The 12,500-nt window shown below is 46.8% G+C and overlaps 1 protein-coding gene across 6 annotated transcripts in view; it reads right to left on the bottom strand.

Moving 5' to 3' along the window:
• ctnna2 (catenin (cadherin-associated protein), alpha 2) overlaps positions 1 to 12,500 on the bottom strand; it is a 300,745-nt gene that overhangs the window by 199,430 nt on the left and 88,815 nt on the right. Inside the window, exon 8 of one of the 6 annotated variants that reach the window (XM_027012569.3) lies at positions 5,169 to 5,483. The exons of the other annotated variants lie outside the window; for them this stretch is intronic. Within the exon in view, the coding sequence (XP_026868370.1) occupies positions 5,457 to 5,483 (27 nt within the window). The 3' untranslated portion in view covers positions 5,169 to 5,456. Of the gene's footprint in view, positions 1 to 5,168; positions 5,484 to 12,500 lie in introns of those variants that run through there. 6 annotated transcript variants of the gene reach the window in all.

Genomic DNA, 12,500 nt, shown 5'->3' with positions numbered 1-12,500 from the left:
AGCCGATTTTTATTCATGCAGGTGCATTATAAAGTGAGATGTGAGATGTAACGTGAGATGTAACATAACGTGAGATGCCATGTAACATGAGATGCAGTATAACGTAAGATACAATGTACCGTGAGATGCGAACGTGAGATGCACTGTAATGTGGGGTGTGATGTTATGTGAGATGCAATGTAATGTGAGTCACTGTAACGTGATATGTGATGTAATATGAGATGTAATGTGAGATGCGATGTACCGTGAGATATTGGTGATCCAACAAAAGGTTTAAATTGCAACTCGGAGATTTCTGTGCATGTAGAAAAGCAGGCAAACGCATACACTCTCTCTCACAAACACACACACACACACACACACACACACTCACACATACTCACACACACACACACACACACTCACACACACACACACACACACACACTCTCTCTCTCACAAACACACGCACAAATTCGGTCTCTGTTGTGAGTGTGAGACACGGTCCTTTGGGCCAAAGGAAAGAGTTGGGATTTACGGTTTACTGTTTCCATGGTGCATTTCCACCAGCTGAGTGTCTGTGAATCGAACACTAACTCTGCCCACCCACACACACTACACCCACCCCCTGCAACCCACAGACAAAATTCTCCTGCAGTGGATGCTGTATCCGCATACTGTGAAACTAGGGTCTTGGTGCTTGACTCTCTATTCCATTCCATTCCATCTCTCTCTCTCTCTCTCTCTCTCACTCAATCTCTGCCTCTCTCTCTCTCTCTCTCTCTCTGTCTCTCTCTCTCTCTCTCTCTCTCTCTCTCTCGCTCTCTCTCTCACCCCACTCAAGCTAATCTCATTAATAACCTCTCCCAGGGCTTGGCAGAGTGCAAGCAGTGCCAGGGAGCGATCGGCGTGCCAGCGCAGGTCCAACGTTATTGATGACCCGGCAGGCCGTGAGGAATTGGGGTCGGCGTTTCGCCTCTCCGCCACGGCCGAGGAGAAGCGGAAGGGGGGGAGACGGGAAAAGAGAGTCCGAGGTAGGAGCCGGGGTGCGAGTACGCTGCCTTCCTCACAGCCGGCCTCGGAGATCATTCCAAAATCCCAGTGCTCACTCTTTCCCCCAAACGACCTGCTCCCAGTCCTGTGAACCGCGCTGCGCCAGCCACGACCAAACAAACAAACAAGAAGACAAGCAAAAGGCAGACAGACTAATGGCTTTTCCTCCTCGTATCGGACATGGCAAGGATCTAGGGCAACGAGATGGAGGAAGAACTCCATTACTTTTACAAGACTAACGATGCAACCGGGGCCACAATCATTGAGGAGTTATAACAGTAATTAGGCTTGCTGTGACCGTACACCAGCAAGCTCGCCATCCTCCCCAGTCACCTGGGTTTCTGTTTTGGTCTTCTTTTTCCCTCTCAGAGTCTGGAGGTGGTAGACTCGATCTCGACTGAGTGACATCTTTACCCAAGGCCCAGAGGGAGGGATGTTTGTCTGGCGTTCACGAGCAGGGAGGCGGTCTCGGGAGATTTGTCATTATAATTGCCACAGCACTGCGTCTACAGAGCACCTTAAGGGGGAAAGAAAGGGAGTGATAAGGATGCAAAGGATAGTGGGAGGAAAACTAAAACGAGAGAGGGATGGAGAGAGGGATCTAGGAAAGTGTGGAATGGAATTAGAGGACACGGCGCAATGACAAGCAAGACGTTTGCTTGCAGTCACGGCCTGTTAGGTTTTAAGTATGCGACCTTGAGTAGACGTGTTACACTTCCTCCAAACACTTAACTGGGATTTTAAGGTAATGCGGGCCAGAAACAACTATTAATAGAGTAAGACAGCAGACTGGAGGGTTTGGGAACACCTGCACACACACACACACACACACACACACACACACACACCCACGCACATACATCAAGACCTCACTGTCTAGATTAGTAACTCATTACAGTAAAGAGTTAGGTCCCATGAACTAATGGACTCTTACTGATCTCTTAGTGTATCAATGGTCATTAGGTTTACACACACACACACAAACACACATGCACACATACACACACACTAGCACACACACACACAATTGAAGTCATGAATGCCTGCAGACCGACCAATTCGGTACTTATCCTTGCAAAACTCTTCCAACACACAACACAATTATTTATTGTCCCTGTCACAATAAGATCTGCATCAGTTCCAGCAATTAAGAGCCAAACAAGTTCACCCGCCTCCTTCAGCTCGTTGTGTGCGTCATTCTGCCTGCCGAGTTCATCCGCATAGATTTTTCCTTCATCGTCTTGAATAAAACACAGTCGAGCACCTAAAGTGATGAAGCAACAGGCTTCGTAGCTGCTGGATCTTGGGTAGTGCGGGGGAGACCTTCACACCTCGGCAAACACGTTTCGCATCTCACGTCCCGACACGCTAAACAACGAGGAACAATAAACTCTGATGAGTCAAACGCTCGTTATCGCTGATCGAGAAGTGGAGACCCGCCGTGGCCAAATCCAGGGCGCCATAATAAGCCTGTATGCATTATGCATAAATGTTAACGTGCTGACGAGAGAATTAGCTGAGCAAGGCACGAAAACCAATGAAATTTCCCAGACAGCGGGTCCGTGGGTTCCAGAGGGTCAGCAGACACTGACAGATGGCTGTGCTCAGTGAACCACTGGTCAGATAAATAAGGAGGAAAATAAATAAATAATCCGAAACGCATGCTCTTTAGTGGGTAAGTGGGAATCTGACAGCAGCAGAGTGACATTTGTATTGAGGCTGGGTGTGTACGTGTGGACGTGAGGCTATGTGACGCTACCTGTTGCAAACCTGAACAATACAGGGAGAGTTTGATAAGCTCCAGTTCAGATGGGACAGAGCTGGGTAGTCTCATGGCCGTGTGAGTCATCAGTATTGGTTCACTCCAAACTGACGGCCGTTAATAAATCTTTAATACGCACGCTGTATGTGAGTGGACTGTGGTCTTATCAAATGTACACGCTGCACTGCATGAGTAGTGTGTGTGTGTGTGTGTGTGTGTGTGTGTGTGGCTAAGCTAATGGGCAGGAAGAATGGCTAACACCCTGTTCTTTTGAATCAGCTCTTTCCTGTACTCATCTCATCCATCAGGTCAAACGCAGTCGGGCAGCTCAGCGCCTGACGCCCGAGCACAAACACAGGAGACGCTCTCAAAATGGCCGAACGACTGCTTTTCTGCCTTAAGAATCTGAGCAAGGCTAAAAATAGTGTTTCTTTCCAACACTTCTTCTCATTCTCTCTCTCTCTCTCTCTCTCTCTCTCTCCCTCCCCCGCCTCCCTCCTTCTCTCTCCATCACTCCGACTGAACGTCTCACTCCCTGCTTTAACAGTGCTGCGCGCCACTCCCTCTCAGCTCCAACAACAGGTTAGCGGGTCCGCGCGCTCCACTTGGGCCTCGCGCGGCATCCATAATGCTAACACATGTAGCGCGCTAACACAGTCAGAGCCGTGCGCTCGAGACCCACGTCTGCCTGCCTAACGCAATCACAGTTGATTCCAGTCACCTATCAATGTCAACCGCGTTACGTAAGCCCAGCAGGCAGTATTCCCAGGAGCCCGCGGCTGTGGTGGGGAGGAAGAATGCACCAGGCACTCCGATCTGGGAGCCTTTATTACGTTAATACGTCTCCGGTTAATTCCCGCAATCCCTGATATGGAGTTGCCTCAAACCAAATTAAGCTGCTATTCAACGCGTATGGGCTGCCTCGGCGTGGCGTGTGTCCAAGTAAGCGTGCGTCCCCGGTCCGAACTGGAGCTCCTGTTCTGTTCGGCGGACTGCGCTTTTGGAGCGTCGCTGATAGGCTATGTCGTCACACACACACACACACACACAGACACACACACACACACACACACAAAACAAACAAACAAACAAAAAAACCCGCTGGGTTTCGTGTATTATAGCTGAGCAAGATGATAACAGCAACTGGCATCCACCGCAAATCGCCCAGCTACAAGCAGCTGAAGAAAACAACACCAAGACCACAGGAACATGCATCAAGAGTGCCTCGGTATCATGTATCGGTATATGCTGTTCTGAGATCAGCCAATGGCTTGAAAAATAAAATCTAACCCTTGCTGTTAATGAGTCAGAGAGAATGGGAGTTTTTAAGCGAAATGTCTAAATCAGTGATGATAAAGAGAATAACTGAGCCGCTACAGAGAGTCTTCCAAAAAATGTAGTGAACTAATTGACACGTTCTGCCTTGCTGGGATCGGTAAAGCTATAGACGGATGTTTTGCCAGTGATACAACCACCAGCAGCTGGTGAAAGATACATTTTGCTGTTTCTAACACAGTCATTCATCCAGTTTGGGTTCTCAATTATCACTTATCGCTGTGCAGGAACAAAGCAAGTGATTGCGAAAGCAATTTATAAACAGATGAAGGAATAAACACAAATGCATGTCCTATTTGAAAAGTTACAGGGTGCAAACCCTTTGAACAGAGCACAAAGGAGGACTAGCCACCCTCTCATTAAGAGTACCGTCCCCCAGTAAATAATGTCACACTTCTGGCTCAAAATCGCTTCTGCAAAGACAGTTGTGTTCATAGGTATGAACAAGCCGGCATGTTGGCGCACCACTGAATCAGTTCTAAAATGGTAAAGGGACATGGAGCATCATTTCCTGGATATTGTTATCCAAATTAGCTTTACGGGAATACGGGACAGGCTGGGGGAACACATAGAGGAGTGATGGACAAACATTGGTCCAGATACACAAACCCAGACCCACACACACAAACACAGACCCCCACACACAAACACAGGTCCAGACCCACAAACCCAGACCCACACACACAAACACAGGCCCAAACACACAAACACAGACCCAAGCCACACACACACACACACAGATCCACAAACACAGACCCACAAACACAGACCCACACACACAAACACAGGCCCAGACACACAAACCCAGGTACAGACACGCAGGCAGAAGTTAAGAAGACAAACAGAATGAACACAAACCACTGCACTGTCTGGTGAGATGCCTGCCTCCTCCATGACACTTCAGTGCAGCTGAAACACAGCTCATTAATCAAGTGCCTTTTGCACAAGCGATCATCTCATGCGCACACACACACACACACACACACACACACACACACACACACACAGTGTGTCGATACCCTTGCCTGATAGCAGAAGTGTGGGGAGAGTATATTCTTTCTCTCTCTCTCATCAGCGTGCGGTAATAAAACCGCGACACAGGCAGTGTGACCATGCCGTGATTTATCACCGTTCTGGGGACCGTTTTATTTTCTTGATTGCTGCAGTCTGCTAACATGAAGAGCAAATTAATGAAAATGCAGGGAGTTATAAACTGTGCCTCACTCCTACCAGCGTGAATTAGCTCGCAACAGGGACGAATTAAGCGTGCCGATAACCTGTGAGGAATGATTTTCCGTTTTGCAGTTTCTTTTCTGTTCTTCTTTTTTTAACTTTCCTTCAGTATGACTTCAGTCTGTTCAGTCAGAGGACGAGCGAGATTGGGATGGAGGGCGAGAGAGAGGGAGAGAGAGAGAGAGAGAGAGAGAGAGAAGGGAGAGAGAGAGAGAGAGAGAGAGAGAGAGAGAGAGAGAGAGAGAGAGAGAGGGAGAGAGAGAGAGAGAGAGAGAGAGAGAGAGAGAGAGAGAGAGAGAGTCCAGCTACAGAACAGGACAAAAAAGAGGGGAGAAGAAAGGAGGTTTAGGATGCATCACAAACAAGAAAGAACAAAAGCAGAAAATCAACTAAACACTCACACACACACACACACACACACACACACACTCACACACACACACACACACACACACTCACACTCACACACACACACACACTCACACACACACACACACACTCACACACACACACACACGCACACACACGCACGCACACACACACACAAACACATACACTCACACACACACACAAACACATACACTCACACACACACACACTCACACACACACACACACACATCTACGCACACACACACACACACACACTCTCACACACACACACACTCACACTCACACACACACACACACACACACACACACACACACACACATATCCTCAATAGAGGGTTAAAGGGGCTTAATCTCTTTGGAGAGATCTGCGGAAGTGTTGAAAAGGAAGGCAGTTGGTCTCTCCCCGTGTCTTTTCTTCCGTGCTTTACCAGCCCAAGGACAAGGTCTGGACGCTGGGAAGCGTCCGTGCGGAGCGCGAGGTCCATCCTTAAGAGTTTTTCTCCTTTTTGTCTTCCCCTGAGCTCATCTGCAGGCTGCCTCCTTTTGCTCATTATTAGTTGGGTGAAGGTGCAGAAGACTGAAACATCCAGCTCTCCACACTTGACCTCCACAAACACCCCCCCCCCCCAATCTGAGAAGTTCCCAGAGTAATGGAGACCCCTGGAGTCCAGGAAAGGGAACAGCAAATACTTCCTTCCATCACAGTTGGTGTTTCTGAAGCTGATATTTCTACCACTCATGTCTTATACGGTGTTTATAAAAGAGTACAGCCGGAATTCTGCTTTCATTTGCTGCCCTGTTGATTCCGGCGTACGTAAGTTGGCTCTCGAGGTCGATGCCGGTACCGAACGACCTGCCGTGCTGTGATTCATCTCGCCATGATGATGTGAACAGACGCATCGTGACGCACAAGTTTCTATCAAGAAAGTAGAACTGGTTTCTACCGTTAGCAACCTTGAGATAGAAAGAGCTCCCTGGAAACAGGAATACTGCGATACTTAAAAATTTTTTAAAAGTGCCATTTTGAATCACACATTCTTTGCAGAATTTAGTGAATTGAGTATTTTTGAATAGGGCGTGAAACGGAGGAGCACTTCTTCAAGGAGTTGTGCAGCTGTGCCGGCAGGTGTGAGTTGGGGCTGTGGGTAGGCGGGGCTTAGTGAGAGCGGGCGTTTCCTGAAGGGGGCCGTCTTATTGGCTAAAAGAGGCTGGACGAAGTACGCGAGGGGAAGCGTGTGAGGGGCGTGTCTTTTAGCCGTCAGAGGGAACAGTATGCAGAGGTGGGCAGGGTCACGGGTCTGAGGGGCAGGAAGGAGGGCATGTCCAGCGGGGCAGAGGGATGGAAGCGCCAGGTCGACAGTGAAGAGAGGCTGTACGAGGAAGAGGAGGGGAGAGACCGCCGATGAAGCAGACGCTGCACAGGCACCAGAGCGCCATTTCTCTACAGGGGAAGAAGTCCACTCTCAAACCAGCAGGGGCTCGAGCACAGCAAGGAACAGACCGGAAGGAACGAATCCAGAACAGGGAAACGTTTCTTCCCTGTGATGAGGCACTAAAGTGTGGCTTAGACCCACAGATGACAAATTGCTCGTGAACTCCAGAACAGACGCTGTGTTACTCCTGTCGATGTTTCGGGTTGTCGCTGGAGGGGCAGCTATTAGGGGATAAAAAAAACGTTTAAAAGTTTGCGCTTGCTTTCCCATATGTAAATTAGAGGCTGTAATAGGGGCGCCAGTCTACACTGAGCTGGCCCTCTTTGAGATGAGGTCCTAGTCTATCTCCTACTGCACCTGTGGAAATCACTGCATAATTACTGCCTTCTTTGCACATTTGTTTTTGCCCGGTGGCTTAAATTTATCTTAGTTTGCTTTGTTGTCTTTGGACAGACGCCCTGCACCTTTAATGGTGCCTGCAGAAAAAACTAAGTGTCTTCATTGCCTCTACACGGTGAGGTTCTACGAGTCTGAGTCCAATGGAGTTTAGTTGCACTTTGGCACAGGGAGAGTTTTCAGTACTCAGGAGGACAATTTGACCACAAACCGCTTCAATAAACTGCTCTGACATTGTTACACCCAGCTGGAAAATCCTGTACCACAGAAGCACTTCTTCAGAGTTAAAACGCTAGCGGTTGTGACAATACCGAAGGCCCATACTGAATCACTATCTGGTTTTATTGGTACAAAATGAAAACAATTAACCATCCGCCAAAAGTGCACGTTCGTCATCATTTGAATGAAATTTCATCACAGCAATTAAAAAATAAATAAATAAATTATGCAATTTACGAAAACAAAAGATATTTAGATATTTCATTTTCATGCAAGGATCTTTTAAAGAGAAAGAATATTTGCATTAGTTTAAAAAAGTCAGTGTTAACAGAATAAAAAGTTTGGTTTTTGATGCTGTTGAGCAAAAACGTTTGGTAGTGGATTATGTATGGAATATACAGGGAATTATATCACATCTCTGAATCAGCCTTATCGGATCACTTGGCTCTGGGACCCGGAAAGTAATAATAGACTCTATACTTGCCACGGATGTACAGGGAAAAACGGGAACCTGAAACCTCAGTTCAATCACGGCCACATTATACTGGCATGAATGATTGCCTCAAATCTCCAGCGGGCATCAGTAGCGGTGTTGCCCAAGTACTGTGAAAGCAGTTAGCCGGTCCAGACCAGTGTGGGCAGGACTGGTGGGATTGTGGAGTTGTGATGGTGTGAGGCGGGTGGTCTCCATGAGCTGGCACACGCAACACTCCCTATCTCACACACACACGCACACGCAGACCGCCAGGCAGGTCACAGCTCAGCAGGGTGACTGTTCGATTACACACACACACACACACACTTTCCTACATTCTGAAACAGCTCTGCTGGAATCATCACTAAACACCCACGCAGATAACAATGTACCACACACACACACACACACACACATACAGAAATGTGCACCCCTTTGCATGGCTCACAACCAAAGCAGCCCCAACATTAAAGTTCATCGCATATCTGTACAGCCTCATGACTCCCTGGTAGCGAGCGCTTAATTATGGGAAATGCATGCTGTTTGATTTGGTGATGTTAATTAACTCTGGCTGTCTATTACCTGCAACCCAAGTGTCAGCCCCAGTTTGCCACTCTCATAAGGAGATGTTTGGGTGAGGGGAGAGAGAGACGCTCTCATAGAGACAATGCCATATCTGAACACATTCAGTCGCATATGACTGTGTGTGTGTGTGTGAGAGAGAGAGAGAGAGAGAGAGAGAGAGAGAGAGAGAGAGAGACAGAGAGACAGAGAGAGAGAGAGAATATGTGTGAGTGTGTGTGTGTGTGTGTGTGTGTGTGAGAGAGAGAGAGAGAGAGAGAGAGAGAGAGAGAGAGAGAGTATGGCTGAGTGTGTGTGTGTGTGAGTGTGTTTGTTTCTTTGTTTGTCTTTTGTCACATAAGGGGTAGTCATAAAAATGACAAGAAGAGGAAGATATCTAATGAGATGAGAAATACACAATAAGAGATGGAGAGAGAGAGAGAGAGAGAGAGAGAGGGAGAGAGAGGGAGAGGGAGAGAGAGGGAGATAAGTAGAGGGAGAGAGAGAGAGAGAGGAGAGAGAGAGAGAGAGAGAGAGAGAGAGAGAGAGAGATAAGTAGAGAGAGAGAGAGTTGGGTAGAGAGAGATAATAAATACAACCCCCCCCCCCCCCCCACACACACACACACACACACATTTAGGTCCCCCTGTCCTTGTTAGTAAAAGAATAGGTATATTACTCAAAGAAAAAAATGAACAATGAACAATGTACACTCCTATCAAATACTACTGTTTTATTTTAGTCTCATTTTAAAGGCACCGTATGGCATCCCATTCAGTTAGTGTGTGGAACAACCAAGGCTTGACCTCATTAGCCTTAAGGCTTAAAGTCTTTAAAAATGTAAAAGTTGCATCAATGTCCCACAGAATATAGAGATGTTATAGCACCGTTCCAAAAGATGAGCTCAGAAGGATTAATAATCTGGTACAAATTTACATCAATATATCGACATTCTTCAAAAAGAGAAATACTATATTTACCCTACCCTAACGATCACAGAGGCGTTAATGTGTTAATGTGTAACATTTTAAATTCTACATTTCTGAACGTCCTTACTAAACACAATGTCCTAAGTAGAAGTCAGATTGGATTTCTTCCAAATGACCGCACCACTGACCGTATTTACAGCCTAATAGAAAAATATCATCCAAAATCAAAGCAAAATATTTTCATGCTTTAAAGATTTTAAAAAGGTTTTTGATTCCATCTGGCACCAAGGTTTATTTTACAAAATCATAGAAAGTGGTGCAGGGCATAAACATATGATCTCATTAAGAGAATGTACACAGGAAATAGTTGTGGAATAAAAACTGGCCATAAACAAACAATTTTCCTCTCTCAGGAACGTGGAGTGAGACAAGGCTGCAGTCTAAGCCCAACACTTTTAACATCGATATTAATGGCAAAAATATGAGAAGAGTCTCCAGTTCCTGGTCTCAGTCTGCATGACTCAGAGATTAAACTCCTGCTCTACACAGACAAGCTGGTTCTGCTGACCACCACACAGGGGCTACAGCAGAATGTGGACCTGCTGGAGCAGTACTGACAGACCTGGACCCTGGACCTACTTGAACAGTACTGACAGACCTGGACATGCTGGAGCAGTACTGAGAGACCTGGGCCCTGGACCTGCTGGAACAGTACTGACAGACCTGGACCCTGGACCTTATCTGTCCCTGTATGGACAGAACAGCTTGGCAGAGCACCTAAGCACGCTGTCTGATCTAAAACTGAGGTCCACCCTGACGAAGTACAGACTCAGTGACCACTGACTGGACATAGAGACCAGCAGACATAAACAGTCCTGGTTCCCTACAGACCAGAGACTGTCCCAGCTGTGCCAGGACTATACAGCTGTACTTTCTAACTGAATGTACATACATTTTTTAGCAAAATTAATCACATAATCCCTGAGTTTAAAAATCTCCCTGATGAGGAGAAGCTGCCGTATGTTCTTGGTGAACATAAAGAGATCTGCACACTGGTACTGCTGTACATTCACTGCTCCCACAGGCTGAGGGAGCATGTCAGATAGCAGAGATACAGAGCCGTATACCATCATCATTGTTATTATTGTTGTTATTATTATTATTATTATTATTATTATTATTATTATTATTAGTGGTAGTGGTTGTAGTATTGTAGTCATCTTTTGTTACCATGTTAATTTCTTCATCAAAGCTTTGGCAAATGTGAATATTTGTCATACCAATAAAGCACCATTGAATTGCATTGAACTGAACTGAGTTAGGTAGAGAGCAAGAGAGAGAGAGAGAGTTAGGTAAAAAGAGTGTTGGGTAGAGAGAGAGTTAGGTAGAGAGGAAACAGAGTGTAGTAAAGACGTTTGCATGTCGAGGTGCTGTCTGTCAGCGTCTGGGGCAGAGCTACATCTCAGGAACATATCCAGCGAGCCTGCTGACTGCAACGCTGCGTCTTCCTCGCCAAACCAAAGTGCTGGAGCCACGAGGCGCTAAACGTGTATGCACAACAACACCGCCAGCCCGGCCAAGCCCTCAGAGGAAGCAAGCGCTCGCCTCCTTTCCTGGTGACGAGACGAAGTCCCGGAGGCGGAGTCGGGAGCTGCAGGTGCTTCGGCTGTGACTCACAGGAGACGTGATTGTGCATGTGTGTGTGTGTGTGTGTGTGTCTGTGCCTTTAAGATGGGTAAGGATTTCACCTACAGGACATAAAGAGTCCATCTGTTCTTTTGCGTAGCGTGGGGTATTCAGCGTAATACCTGAACGTTCCTCTCCTGTGAGAGAGCGTTGTTCTCCAGTCGAGGCAGCACATCAAAGCGGCAGAGTGCTGGGCATTATGGGTAAGTGGGCACCAGCGATCACGGCACCATTATCCAGCATGTCATCTCGATACCCTTATTAACTTCCCTCAGGTAAGATGACAGGACAGCAGACAGCCTTTTTCTTTAGAGCGATCCCAGCTGCTCACCGAGCTCACCATTCAGCCCACATTGTGAATATTAACACCACGTTCCAGAGGACTGCACTGGAAATACAGCGTGAGGTCTGCAGCATGGTGGACGGTTCACAGGGCCTGAGCCCGATACGCGTTCACACAGCAGATAAACTATCAACCGCTTTGATTTTGTGATTAAGACTCAATTCAGTTGAATTCAGTTTAAGGCAGCGATGTCAAAGTCCGGTACTGGAGGACCTGAGTCCAGCAAAGTCTAGCGATCAGACACATCTACTAAACAATTGATTGGGAATTGATTGATGAGTTGAATCATGTGTGTTCAACTAATATTAATGTTAATGTAGCACTGTGGTGTCAAAACCTGGTTGTGTGGTGGATGGCGCAAATGCGCTAATTCATAATAATAATAATAATAATAATAATATATTAGACTTATATTTTCAACCACCCAGAGATGCTAACAAAATGGCAGAGAAGCAGAAAATAAATACAGAGCCAATAAAAAATGTAACAAGAGAAAAGAAAACAGCAGAACAGATGAGGAGAGAATGGATCGAGCAGGCCTGAGGCAGGCTGTATGCAAGGGAGGATAAAAGATGTCGAGGTCAGATTTAAGCGTAGAAAGTGATCATCTGACTTGGGTGTGTGAGTGTGTGTGGGGGGGGCGTTGTTTCGATAGGCAGGGAGCAGTTCTGGAGAAGGGTGGATCATTAAAAGAGTGGCGTGTT

This window comes from Electrophorus electricus, chromosome 5 (genome assembly GCF_041902795.1).
Source record: "Electrophorus electricus isolate QZ-2024a chromosome 5, ASM4190279v1, whole genome shotgun sequence".
Taxonomy (NCBI): domain Eukaryota; kingdom Metazoa; phylum Chordata; class Actinopteri; order Gymnotiformes; family Gymnotidae; genus Electrophorus; species Electrophorus electricus.
The sequence above is the reverse complement of the archived record's forward strand: the minus strand, read 5'-3'. Positions and strand labels throughout refer to the sequence as shown.